The 14,402-nt window shown below is 38.3% G+C and overlaps 1 protein-coding gene across 14 annotated transcripts; it reads left to right on the top strand.

Annotated features, from left to right (window-relative positions):
- Positions 1-157: 157 nt before the first annotated feature.
- On the top strand, positions 158-13,825 carry myt1a (myelin transcription factor 1a). 14 transcript variants are annotated; one of them, XM_077218970.1, is made up of 23 exons: positions 158-287; positions 4,642-4,733; positions 5,189-5,243; positions 5,341-5,371; positions 5,475-5,537; positions 5,636-5,871; positions 6,057-7,007; positions 7,124-7,258; positions 7,727-7,817; positions 7,911-8,030; positions 8,107-8,321; positions 8,451-8,641; positions 8,753-8,977; positions 9,102-9,259; positions 9,491-9,553; positions 9,990-10,058; positions 10,382-10,444; positions 10,557-10,640; positions 10,777-10,998; positions 11,289-11,380; positions 11,476-11,579; positions 12,238-12,381; positions 12,493-13,825. In XM_077218970.1, the coding sequence occupies exons 1-23, from the start codon at positions 263-265 to the stop codon at positions 12,634-12,636; spliced, it is 3,573 nt and encodes a 1,190-aa protein (XP_077075085.1). In that variant the 5' UTR covers positions 158-262; the 3' UTR covers positions 12,637-13,825. The 14 variants fall into 14 exon arrangements, with proteins under 14 accessions (XP_077075085.1, XP_077075086.1, XP_077075084.1 ...); XM_077218971.1 differs by having other exon boundaries at positions 6,054-7,007; positions 7,127-7,258; XM_077218969.1 differs by having other exon boundaries at positions 6,054-7,007.
- Positions 13,826-14,402: the final 577 nt, after the last annotated feature.

Genomic DNA, 14,402 nt, shown 5'->3' with positions numbered 1-14,402 from the left:
AAAGTCTGACACATGACTCAAGGCGTACAAGACAAGCTTTTGTTTTCATTTTCAGAGGTCATTGTGTGGGACACAGGCAGTGAGGCGCGCCCTCATTGGCTCGTCGAGAGGAACAAACTCTTCCCGACCGCCGCTGATTGGTGGACGCAAACTTACACGAAATAAGACCGCCCACATCTGTCTGTAAGTTTTGTTTAAAGTAACTTTCTCTAATGAAGTTGACTAGTTTTGCGGTGTCGAAGGCGAAGAAATAACCGCAAGGATGAAGTTGTGTAAATCTTTTCTCGGTGAGTGAAGAATTTCTCTTTTTAATCAAATATTTTCAAACTTAGTTATAGTCTGGTTCGCTGTGATTTTGTTGATAGTCTGTGTATTTTGTATTGTGGTTTGCTTATAACTTTTTTCTTACAAAAATTCACAGTAAGTTCAATATTGTGATAAAAACTCGAATGATACGTTTGTATGTTTTTTGTGTAATCTGCTACGAGAATTTAAACCTGCACCTACAGGCACATTTCCCCCTTCTTTGTTTACTTTCATTTTAAGTATTAGGCTACTATAAAATCTTGACTGAATAGACATGGATTACGTTTTAACTTTTTAAAAATAATCTTCTATTGACGAACCCATAGTATTGAGATCCCGGATTTTTGTATCTTTAAAATAATGCGAAGCAAAATCCCTGCCCAGACAGTTTTTAAACAAAGGCAACTTTTGTCTCCCAGAGGGAGTTGCGCTTTAAACTCAGAGGCTGTCTGACTTCTGCCGTATTAAAACTTTTGTATTTGGGAGGGATCAGTCCATCTGGCTTTGGGGGGATTTCGGGGGGTTGTGCTTCTCATTCGCTCAGCTGGCATCCTATGTAATATTTATACACAGTGTCTGGCCAGTGGGAACAGACTGTGGCTTTAATTGTATTCTGGGCTATCCATCTGTATGAAACTTTAGGATGAGGGGTACGCAAAGTTCCAGCTGGTAACCGAAGAACTTCGGTCTTATTAAATATGCAAACTCTCAAAGGCTTCTGCTAACTTCATACATGATAGGCTACGAAACTTTTTGTTGTTGTTGAAGTTTGGTAAAGAGTTCCCCCTTCTCCTTCACTCTAATTTAGAGCGAATGCATTTTTTCTTTAAGTTTCTCCTCTTTCCACATGCGATAATAACCTATAATTTAATATATATATATATATATATATATATATATATATATATATATATATATATATATATATATATATATATTAGTATGCTAGGCTTTTTATAGTTTGACATTAATATTTTACCATTAATACAATTTACCAATTTCAAGGTGTTTGGTTGGAAACTGTAACAATAATTATGTTAACATCTTTGTTCGATTTGTTAAGAGTTTTCAGAAATTAGTAAGGCTCAGTATACTAGTAAAGAAATTCACTGTGTCCCAAAAAATGCAATGAACGTATTTCTGATTTTCATTAAAGATAAAGAAAAGTATTTTTTTAAACATTTAAAATAACTTTTACAACTCTTTGATTTTACTTTAACAAAGTTAAGCCATCAATTAAAACTGAAATCTTCATGTTTATTTGACTATTTTTTTGATAGTGGGGCAACCTCATCAGAGATCACAATAATTTAACAGTTCAAGTTGGACAGATGAAGTTAATTCGATCATATTCCACAAAACTAGGTCACGTTGTTAGGCTTCTGGAAAACCATTAAAGAAAATTAGTTCTAAACGATTTTTAAGCAAGGCAAATGTGTCACTACGCCAGAAAAAAAAAATAGATCCACATTGAAGACTTATGTTTTTTTAGTTTTAAAAATTACACTCTCTCCATTCTCCCGTGAAATGTGTTAATAGCCTACTGAATAGCCTACGACAATCATACAATAGCCTTACAAAACCCATTTGATGTTTAAATTATTTGACAAATGTGATGTAACTTATTTTAATGTAACAATATGTACATTAATCGTTATTTTCTTCAAACTAGGCACCTGCCAAGCATAGCGCTCTTGTCCATGGTACTGAAGCAGCGCTGTTCTCGGTGCTGAACTTTCAGCTGAACCCATGCGACTAAATGTAGGATATTCTTTCAAAAATAACTCAAATTAGTCTAGGTTGTAGGTGAAATGTCAAACGACTTTCTTTTTGCGCGTGAATGTTTCATATAGAGTGGGTGGGGGGTCAATAGCGGCCCACTCTCCATCTTGTGTTGTACATGATTTACTATGATGATGATGATGTCACGGCGCAGGATAGATAGAGGAGGGGTGAACAATGGGCCTGTGAACGAAAGGTAAGGCAGTATCGTTCGACAAAGCGTGTGGAGAAATGATTTTGGCAGCATTTGTGCTCACATTACCTGTCGATTAATGGATATATGCCACTTGCTTACAACATGAAGAGGTTTCCGACCGGTCCTGAGCGAATTATTAGAGGATTTTAACGGTAGCGGCGCGAGACTCATTCTGAAGGGGAGGTGTACAACACTGAAGTTAACACACACACAGCCTACAAAGAGCAAGAGGCCGCTCGCCTCTCCTTGAAAAAAACGACGTTTGCTTATGGTATTTTTTTGTTTGTTTACTAATTCGGATGCTGATGTGGATGAAAAATTCAGTGTTTGGAAAGGTTTGCTGGTTTGGATTTCCGTTACTATTAAAGCCAAATGGACGTCGGACTTGTAATCTCTTAAAGAAGAAGTGCCATTCCATCGTGTTTACATTTTTGTCGTGGGTACAAGAAGTCACAGTTATGTTATATAAAAGGACGATTCTACAATATCTGTGAATAATTGAATTGCAAGTTACATAGCGGGTTTATTTTCAAGAAACCCAAGAGCTTAAAAGGGCCTCTAACGTATCTATAACACAATATTCATGCTGTCATATTAGCATACAATGTAAGTGTTGTGCTTGTTTTGAAACAGTATTTACCTGCGAATCGGAAACGTGGAAGTTTAAATTCAAGCCGAGTATTTATCGGAAGTTTGTTTATTTATACTAAGTTTGTTTATTTATACTAAGTCAGAGATAGCCTACATGTAGCATATAAATGCAATGTATTTTATGGGAGTGGACAAATAGACTTAGAAACCCATAAGCACAAGCAGCATATGTTTTGTCTTGTATGCGTACGTTATTTACGAGAAACAAAACAATGCGAGCGAACCATCTGTTTATTTCAGGCTAGGCCTACATAATACACTATTAATTTATTAGATTGTCGCCTTTTCTTTGAGTTTTACATTTAAATGACTGTTTATTCATTGCTTATGCTTGCTTTAGAACCTCTGTAGGTAGGACTTTAACCGTTATTGCTTTGATAATAGAGTCAAGTGGAGACCGGTCTTGTAAACATGTTCTGCTTAATATTGTTTCTCCTCGATGAAAGTGACAGTGTTATAAAGGCGGAGGGTTTGGCTGATAGTAATTGAAAGGCGTGGTGTGCTAGAAGAGGTTATGCGCAGCATCATCATGGTGCTTTTTCGAAGCCAAGTGCCTGATGCGACAAAAAAAAAACTAATATTAGTCTATGCTAAAACGTAAGAGCAATTTGTTGCTAACATGGCCTCCCATTGGTCCATTCCATTGACGCATTGGCCTATTATATGGGAGTTAAACACTGTTTTTGTATCCTCTCCATCATTTGAGAGATTGGGCATAATGTTTGAGAATTTCTTTTTTTTTGAAAAGGGATGCCTGAAACTCCTAATGTATAAAAACTCAGAATTGATGTCTATAAATAACATGGCAGCATGCAGATTTTCCACATTAATGTCTTTGGAAGTTCCAAACTTTAAAATAAAAAATGAAAGCATAATTTTGAAGAACATCAATTATATAACTCCAAATATAGTTATAAATTCATTTTCAGGAGTATTTGTATGTTCCTCCCCTTTTGTGTTTATCTTACTTTAATATACAGTTTTCAGCAACTGCAATAAAATCGATTTAACCTATATCCCTGCGAACAGACACAGGACAGTGAGTTTTAATTGCGTATTGCATCATTTGTGGCAAGTGCCACAATTGTTGTGGTTCTCAAGGGAATTCCCTCCCCTGTTATGTGTGTGACGTGGTTGAGCACCAGGTGCTGCTTAAAACGTAATCAGACCACGTGTAATGACACCCTGATAAAAACAGCTGGGTCACGGCCGCATCTCTTGTCACCCAGGATGAATAATCAACACCAGAGCCATGAAGGCACGCAGATTCTGTCAGACCATGATGGACTGCTGAAAGCTCTTCAGTGGCCAAAGTGCATGTGTCCTCTAGGGGATATTCAATGTTTGCTTCTGGATTAGGGGTGTTCATCTTTGATAATCATCCCATAGAAAATTACGATGCGGCATTACAGACAAAGATTTGTTTACTTTCTGATCTTAGAAGCTCAGCTGCTCACAAAGCATAAATATGCGTTTTCTTGACGTTTTAGTTGCATATTTCAAACTAATAGCCTATTATTTATAAAATATCTCTTATATAAAAAGTAATACTTTATTATGTTTCACTACTGAGAATCCACTGTCAACATTTGCTTAGTGTGACTTTTAATGAGTTGATTTTTTTTAATTTTTTTTGCTCATTTCATTATGTAAAATATTTGGACATGTCAGGCTGAAATTGTTGTCTTATCCATTCTATCCTACAGAGAATGAGTACAGAGGGCAGCTGCTGAGCCAGAGGTGGACACAAGGGGACAGAGTTAGCAGCTGTGAGAACAAGAGGAGTAGGAGACTCAAAGTGAGACATTATGTGTGTGTGTGTGTGTGTGTGTCTGTCTGTCTATCAGAATAGCTTCATTTCATTGTATTTCCCTTTCTGAAGCTCTGACATCTTTCTCACACCGGGAGGGCCCCATTTCTTACTTTTATTTCACTTCGCTTGCACCAAGGATTGGTAGGGATGTGCAATTGAAAGAACTTATTGGATGTGTATTATTGATTGAGCTCTTTAAAAAGCATTTAAGATGATTGGGGGCTACTCTGGTGTCTGTGAAATCAGAACTGCTCAGATCTGAGGATAAAAATCACACCCTGAAAGGTATAGATGTCAAATATGTCATTTGAAAGCCAGAGGACAGTGAAATTATACATTTTATATGATTTTAGAGACGCATTAGAGATATGGAGAGTGGAAGACATAATAAATACTTCACACTTAATAATCTTGTAACCACCCATGCGCTTGTGCTTCAGATGAGCCAAGACGCAGATGAGAAGCGGACAAGGACACGCTCAAAAGGAATCAGAGGTAAGAGCCTATTAAAAACTCGAAAAAAATAATCTGTTTTTGTCCATTTTAGTGAATTTAGTGACTGACAGAGCTTTTATCTCTCTCCTTATATCAGTTCCTCTTGAGCTTGTTGGACAAGAGTACAGGTGAGATAATGAGCTTTTATGCTTATGTAGTGTTACTCATCATGTTTAGAAAGACCACAGTTTAGTAAAACGAATACAGCTAATGGAAACTCTTGTTTTGCAGCTGCCCTACACCAGGATGCGACGGCCTCGGCCATGTCAGCGGAAAGTATGCACGACACAGAAGGTTAGTAGTAAGAATTCTGTCTCTTATAACTGCCAATACCAAAAAACAAAAATAAGTGGAGAATCTGAGTTTTTACCGAAACTTTTCATCCTTTCCAGTGCATTGGGCTGCCCATTGGCTAAGAAAAGAAAACTCCAGGAGGTCGAGGAGAATCAGCCAGCCCCCAAAAAGAAACCTAACCCCCTAAAACTGGCCATGGATGATGGGTTCAATGCAGACAGTGACACAAACAGTGAAACAGAAGTAAAAGATGAGGAAGTGGAGTCTGAAGAGGACACTGTTGATAAAGAGATGGAGGTGAAAGAAAAGACATCTACATCAGAAGCAATGACAGGTGGGTAAATTAACTATTAATTACTGCATTTTGAATTATATTCATGGTTATCTAACATGCAGTGAATGTACAAACCTAGTCTTTATGTGTTAAAGCTTATTAGTTCAACAATTTTCACCAAACTGGTCAAGCAACATCAAAATTCCTTTAGTTCATAATCGTCCTTTTTGTCATTCCCTTAGAAGAAAGTTCACAAATGGATTCAGATGAGAAAAAGACGCCTGTCCGAGAAAAATCAAGTCCAGTGCCAGAGATCGAATTTGAGAAGGAGGAAGCCAATATTGAGGTCACGCCCATCCAACAAATCACCATGGAAACCGAGACAGAGGAGGAGCTACAGGTCGCCGAAGAGATTCAAGCTCGAGAAGAAGAGATAGAGGAGGAAGCAGAAGAGATTACGGAAGAGGAGCGAGTGAGCCAGCAACTGAAAGAGACCGATGAGCCTGTGACAACAGTTGAAGAACAACAGGAAGACGACGACGAGGAAGAGGGAGAAGAGGAAACACAATGTCTGAGCCAGAAGAACAACTCGGACCACCAGTACTTCAGTGGAGATTTTGGCAAAATCCAGACCAAAGAGACTGTGGAGACCGAGAAGGATAGTGAAGATGATGATGATGATGAGGAAGGAGATGAGGAGGAGGAACAATCCCAGGTAGAGCCTTCCTCCCTAATCGCCCCTGTCCCCGCTGCTTCAGCTCAGGAATTAGATGTGATAACACACAGCAACATAAATCTAGACCACCCTGTTGGTGAAGATGAGGAGGAGGAGGAGGATGACGAGAGAGATGACGTTTCAGATAAAGACTCACCCACTGTAGTCATCGAGCTGGGTTCAGAGGGAGAGGAAGATGAAGAAGAGGAAGATGACGGAGAAGAAGAGGAGGCCGATGAAGTAGACGATGACGAGTTAGACAGCATGTCACAGAGGTCAGAGGTCACAGATGACTCAGAGACGTACGACATGACACGGGGGAACCTGGGACTTCTGGAACAGGCCATTGCACTGAAAGCTGAACAAAACGGTCACAGTTCTGAAGAGAGCTGCTCTCCTGAGCAGCAGCACTACTACAGCCCGGAGGAGAGGATGAGTAAGGCCATGGACATCACAGCTCGTAGAGCATACTATGGCAAAGGTGACAGGAAATACTTATTTCAGCCTACTTTACTTGTAACTTTTAGATAACATGCAGTTACAGTGTGTGTGGGTGTGGAGTTTCATTTGTTTTGGTCTCTTCACTCTTGGACACAGAAGGTTCTAGATCAGAGAAGAAGGAAATAAAGTGCCCTACTCCAGGATGTGATGGGACCGGTCATGTGACTGGATTATACCCACACCACCGGAGCCTTTCTGGGTGCCCACACAAGGACAGAATCCCTCCTGAGAGTAAGGATAGTCTTGCATTAGAACCACAATATGTTTTAGTTAAATATATTTTTGAAAGAAGTATTTTATACTAAGCAAGGCTGCATTTATTGGATTGTAAAAAAAAAAGATTTGTAACTATATATATATAACTATAACTATATATTGTGGTATATTATTAAAATTTAAAACTACTGCTTTCTATTTAAATACATTTTAAAATGTAAATACTCCAATACTCCAGCCTTCAGTCACATGATCCTCAAGAAAATATTTCAATATGCTGATATGGTATAATATATTTACTGTCACTTTTGATTAATTTAATGTGTCCTTGCTTAATAGAAATTTTAATTTCTTTAAAAAAACATTTAAATGGTAGCATATATATATATATATATATATATATATATATATATATATATATATATATATATATATATATATATATATATTCACTGTATACTAATGTGTCTTTTTTGGCACTAGTCTTGGCAATGCATGAGAACGTACTGAAGTGTCCAACACCTGGATGCACCGGACAGGGACATGTGAACAGCAACCGCAACACACATCGCAGGTACTGCACCGTCAATATTTTAACCTTTGGAGGCCTCAGTTTCAAATGTTATCCAAAAACCATGTGTTTTTCTTACATTTTGCACATTTTTAGTCTCTCTGGCTGCCCTATTGCTGCTGCAGGGAAACAAAAAAGCCTCGAAAAGCAGTCACAGCCGCAGACCTCTGTCAGTGATCCAGTCACCGGAGGCTCAAACTCTGACAGAGTTCTAAGGTGTGTGTTTTCCTCCTCTTTTACAGGCAAAAGAGCTTAATGGGTAAACTGTGGCTAAACACTCTTTTCCCTACAGGCCGATGTGTTTTGTGAAACAGCTGGAGATCCCTCAGTACGGTAGCTACAGGCCCAATGCCATGCCGGCCACTCCTCGGGCCAACCTGGCCAAGGAGCTAGAGAAGTATTCCAAGGTGTCCTTTGACTATGCAAGCTTCGATGTACAGGTATTTGGCAAGCGCCTACTTGCCCCCAAGATGCCCACCAGCGAAACCTCACCTAAAGCCTTCAAACGTAAGCACATCCCTCATTCCTTTTAAAATAATGATTAAGGAACCTATACAATAGATATCAACAGATAATTAACTATTGATAGCAATTTGAAAAGCATATTATAATTAACAGCCAAACCATTCCCTAAAGCCTCATCCCCAAGCCACAGCCTGTCTGGGGGCTACACCAAAAGCAGCTCCTCTTCCACCTCCAGTGGGTACGATTATACCCATGATGCCGAAGCCGCACACATGGCTGCCACTGCCATTCTCAACCTGTCCACTCGCTGTTGGGAGAGACCCGAAAACCTCAGCACTCAACAGCCAGATCAGACGAGCAAAGTGAGTTTCTTCCTCTCTATCTGGATCTGTCATTCAGTCTAGAGAAAATTTGGGTTGCTTAACATCCGCATTATATACACTATATTCAAATGCATTTTTTCTACAATCTAGGACATGGACATTGAGGTGGATGAGAATGGCACTCTGGACCTCAGCATGAAGAAACCCAAGAGGGAAGGAGTCAGGTCACCAGACCCATCTTCATCCTCGTCATCATCTTCTCAACATCATGGCGTCACTTCACCCCACTCCAGCCACACCTACAAACAAGAGGAGTGGGAGGGGCCTCTGGATTACACCAAGTCAAACCGACAGAAAGAGGAGGAACCAGAGGAGGTAAATATCTATCAATTTGAGGAAGATATATTCACACATTCTCACTTCATAGTTGAATCTTACAACATTTTGTAATGTGTATATATATATATATATATTTAGTTTGATGTGCCTTTGTACTCAGGTGGAGTACAGCACACACTCATATGCCTCCTCTGATGGAGATGATGATGATGATGCCACTCAGGAAAGCATGGAAGACAGGAAGTACCCTGGTGAGGTCACAACCTCCAGCTTCAAAGTCAAATTCCAGCCCAAGGATTGCAAGAAAGAGGTCTTGCTGTAAGTGTCTGCTGCAACTCACACACACACACACACACACACACACACACACACACACACACACACACACACACACACACACACACACACACACACACACACACACACACACACACACACACACACACAAAACACATCTACATCTGCAAAGCTAAAAAAAATACTTGTTTAATAAATCACTTAACTGGAATGATTCTACAGAGATTTAATGCTCTCTTCACCTCTGTCCAGATGTCCCACTCCAGGTTGTGATGGTAGTGGACATATAACTGGGAACTATGCATCTCACCGCAGGTATGCCAGAAGCTATGGCACAGTATTTTTTAGTCTGACCAGCCGCATTCATGTTTTCTTTTTTCTTTATCTATTTTTCTCTGAACCCTACCAGCTCCTGCTCTCTATAGCATAAATCTGTGTTAGTGACTGCAAACAAATGCTATATGTCACTTTAATGCATTTAGCATGTACTATGGGTTTTATTTGATCATAAATACAATTTTTTCCATATTAGCCAAGATTTACTCAGTCTTTTTGTATACTGTATAACCTACAGTATATTTAGGTTAATTTACATTTATGTATTTTACCAAATAATCCATTTGTAATACAGACATAGATTACAGAGCAATATTAAAGTATATTATACTACAGTATATACGTATATCTTCCATCTTCAATGAAATCTTCTTCCCTCTATTCTCTATTCTGGTGTTTTTCTACTGCTCTTCAGTCTCTCTGGTTGTCCCCTTGCTGATAAAAGTCTTCGGACCCTCATGGCTGCCCACAGTGCTGAACTCAAGTATGTCTGTGCTCTAATTTTTCCTCTAATGAATCTTCACCATACTTTACTGATTACTGCTTTTTTGACTCTACTAAACACCTCTGTTTCTGCCACACACTGTTTACTGTCCCCTTTGCTGGCTATTCTTGCACTCTTTGAACCAGCAATAACATTACATTTTCAATGGTCAAAAACAGAATTTTCTTGGACTGTGTCCTAGAGACGCATCAAACCAACTGAGACATCCAGGCTGAAGCCCAAATGTTCATTTAGAACATTTCATCTATCTAAAGCAGTGCTGTTCATGCTAATGTATTTCACTTTCTCTTGGCGACCTCCAGATGTCCTACTCCAGGTTGTGATGGATCAGGACACATCACTGGAAACTATGCTTCCCATAGAAGGTGTGTTAATTAACAATATTACAGGATGCACTTTTGGATTCACTGTCAAGCTTTGAAAATATCAAACTTCATATGTGGAAACATAATAACATTTACATTTTCTCTGTTGCAGTCTGTCTGGATGTCCACGTGCCAAGAAGGGAGGAATCAAAATCACCCCAACAAAGGATGACAAGGAAGATTCAGAGCTCCTAAGGTATGTTTTTTTTTTTAATGAAAAAATCCCAACTTAGTTTGTTGTACTAAACTTTTTTTTTTTTTTTGCTGAGCACAGCCGGTATTATTTAAGAAAGCCAAAACTGACTGCCAGTTCATCACTTACCTCTCTATAGGTGCCCGGTGCCAGGTTGCGACAGTCTGGGGCATATCAGTGGGAAATACGCCACCCACCGCAGTGCCTACGGGTGCCCGCTGGCAGCACGCCGCCAGAAGGAGGGCATGTTAAATGGTACACCATTCTCCTGGAAGGCCTTCAAGGCTGAGGGCCCGACCTGCCCCACGCCAGGATGTGATGGATCAGGGCATGCCAACGGCAGCTTTCTCACTCATCGCAGGTACAGATGACGCCTAGTGAAATTTACAGATCAATATTAGCATATAATATTAAATAACCAGTATTAGTTCATATATAGGACAAGCTCAGCGAATGTTTCCATACAGAGATTATATATTTTTCTATAATAGAAATATAACTAAAACAATTTATATGAATGTCAATTTAGATAACTAATATGTTTTGAAATATTAGAAATGCCTATTTTTGACTTCATGGGGTTATTGAAGGACAGTGTAATCCAAGACAATAAGTGTAGTTTCATATCTCATGATCATGATGTGTTTCCAGTCTATCAGGTTGCCCTAGAGCTTCAGCTAACAAGAAGAGAGCCAGGTTCCCAGGAGATGACTACATCAGCAAGAAATTCAGGGCAAGTGATGGTAAGATCAAATATCATCTGCTTCTCTTCTTTCCTCCCCAGTTTGTTCATTTTGCGCTCTTTATTAACATATGCATTGCTTTTCTATCCCTTCAGTTCTTGACAATGATGAAGACATCAAACAGCTGAACAAAGAGATCAATGAGCTGAATGAGTCAAACACTGAAATGGAAGCAGATATGGCCAACCTTCATACACAGGTCTACATTTAGCAAATACGTATATACACTACTATTCTATTTTACTGTTTTCTATTTTAATATTAAAACGTAACTTATTGCAACGAATTTTCTGCTATTTTTTATTTTATTTTAGCCATTACTCCAGTCCTCGGTGTGTGATATTTTTGTGAAAACGTGATAGATTTCTGATGAATAGGAAGTTCAAAAGGACAGCATTTAAAATATAATAATAATAAAAGAAGTAAAATCTTTATTGTAATTTTTTTATCAGTTATTACATCCTTGCTGAACAAAATATAAATTTCATTAAAAATGAAAAATGGTTATGACCCCAAACTTTTGAACAGTAGACTACATGTCCCAGAAACTCTAAAAAAGACAAATGTCTTTATTATTACGATTTTAATGTAATCTGAGCATATTGAATTTGGCCCTTCACTGATAACCAAATGTAAAGGCTAGACAAACAAGCATTTTTGAGACCTTTTAAGGATAAATACTCCTTGTTGTTCATCACTGAAAATTCCATAATTGAAAGTAGAATTTTTGGGGACTTCTTTCCATAAGATGCATTCTTTGAGAGCGCAGTATAATGATAATATTTACAATACATCAAATACAATATTAGAAAGCATGATCTTGGAGCTGCTGTTTATCCATGCATTTCTATTCTTAGATCTCATCCATGGAGAAGAACCTCAAGAGCATGGAGGAAGAGAATAAGCTCATAGAGGAGAAGAATGAGGCTCTGTTCATGGAACTGTCAGGCTTGAGCCAGACTCTTATCCGCAGCCTTGCCAACATCCGTCTACCACAGATGGTCAGTCTACTTGCTATCTTTTACCTTTTATGACTATGCCCATCAAACACAACTAGTGTACCCTTTTTTCTAGCTTGCTTTTAACAAACCACAATCTTTTGTTTACCACAGCAAGAGCCCATCACTGAGCAGAATTTTGACACATACGTGGATACGCTGACCCACATGTTCACCGATAAGGAGTGCTATCAGAACCCTGAGAACCGAGCCCTACTCGAGTCGATCAACCAGGCCGTCAAAGGCATTGAGGTGTGAGCAGGGGAGCCGCAGCTGTAAGACACTGTGGGTTGAATAACCAGACCAACTACATAAAAATACTGTTTAAGGACATTCAGGTTTTGTATGTGGCGCCCTCTGAAAACGAGGAACGTCACAAGACCCGTGGAAGTCAAGAGAATAGGACCAAATTCCAAATTATGCTGCTTAGCAATTTTGATGAGATACAAGATCCTTTGCCTCTTAAACCAAGATGGCTCTTCTTCTTTTGGGGTATTTTTGGAGCAAACCATTTGTTACTGTTTTCTAGAGCAACTCTCACCGACACTGATCTGCCTTTCTTACTTCCCTCAGTGCATGGAGGTTGCCATGAACAATAAGTCGTGAGATTGTCGTGTGTCTGTGGGGGTGAGTCTATGTGTGTATGTGTAACAGAGTGCTTTATGTGTAACGTCCGAAGGTGAATTCACGGTTAATGACCTCCCTCGACAAAATAAGATTAGTATGCAGCACTGCTACATTTGATCCCTGTATGATAATGTTGTCTCATATTTGGTGTAAATGGGCTCCTGTTCCATTCAGTAATATTTATCGTATTTGAGAACATAGATATTGCACTTCCATGAATAGTTTGTAGTTCCATTGTCATGTTATTATTGTAATTATTATTATTATTATGGCTATTTAAATTGGGTCCTTGAAATGTAAGTTTAATTTATTATTTATTCATGTTAATGTTTATTTTGTTTATTTATTAATCAGTGTCTATTTATGGACTTAATTTATTTTACAAAGCAAAATTCTATACACAGCTTTTAGCAGTTATTAAGAGGAGAGACGTTGCCCTCTGAGCTGTGAAAGAGGCAATATTTTAAGAATATCGACAGCAAATTGTTTTATAAACCTTCCTATTTATTTTAAAGACAGAGATTTATAATCTCTTTTTTAAGTGCAAATATTTTCTACCTAACACTTTTTATATTGTTTTTTTAAAATTCTCATTTATTTAATGAGTTCTGTTTTCCATAAAAGTATTTTGACACCCTCCAGAGTGAAGTGGGTTGAACAGATATGATGTATTTATTGTTATTTATTTAGTATTTAAGAACAAATTGAATGGAGATCTTGTTGCATATTTATTTTGTAAATGTCTCTGTGTTAGTGGTTGCTGCATATGGATAGTCTTTGCCCATGTTGTTGATAAAATAAATGGGAATTCTATCACCTACAACAGAGAGTATGTCATATTTAACACTGATCGTTTTTCTTGATTTATTATAACCAGGCTTGTGTTTGCCTTTAGTCCAACAATGATATTTTGTAAGATACTGATCAGTGCCATTAACTTTGAATTTTCTGACATTTATCTGACCAAAGATGAAGACAAACCAAACACTCTCTCAGTAGGGTACTTGGCTGACATCTGCTGGATAGACAGTGATTCAGTCAGGATTTCTCTTCACATAAAGTACATAATTTGCAAGCATAAAGGATGTCTTTGTATTTTGACAAGATTAATATTTAGCCAAATATTTTAAAAAAATATTGATGATATTCAAGGCAAATATTAACTTAAAATGCTAAAACAACATTTAGATATAGATTCGTTCATTTAAAATGGTAAACTTTTACAGGAGACTAGAGTGGTCACTTCTTTTAAATGTTATACATTTATTTTACTGCATGTTACTGTTTAATGGCAGGCTCCTTTGTGGCAACTTAACCCATGGTGTGACAACATGCCCTGCTACTGGTCGAAAATCTTTTCTCCTGTGCAACGACGGTGTCAATACAGGCACAGGTAT

This window comes from Siphateles boraxobius, unplaced genomic scaffold (assembly GCF_051911475.1).
Source record: "Siphateles boraxobius isolate OS27281-9 unplaced genomic scaffold, OSU_SipBor_1 77, whole genome shotgun sequence".
Taxonomy (NCBI): Eukaryota; Metazoa; Chordata; class Actinopteri; order Cypriniformes; family Leuciscidae; genus Siphateles; species Siphateles boraxobius.
The sequence above is the reverse complement of the archived record's forward strand: the minus strand, read 5'-3'. Positions and strand labels throughout refer to the sequence as shown.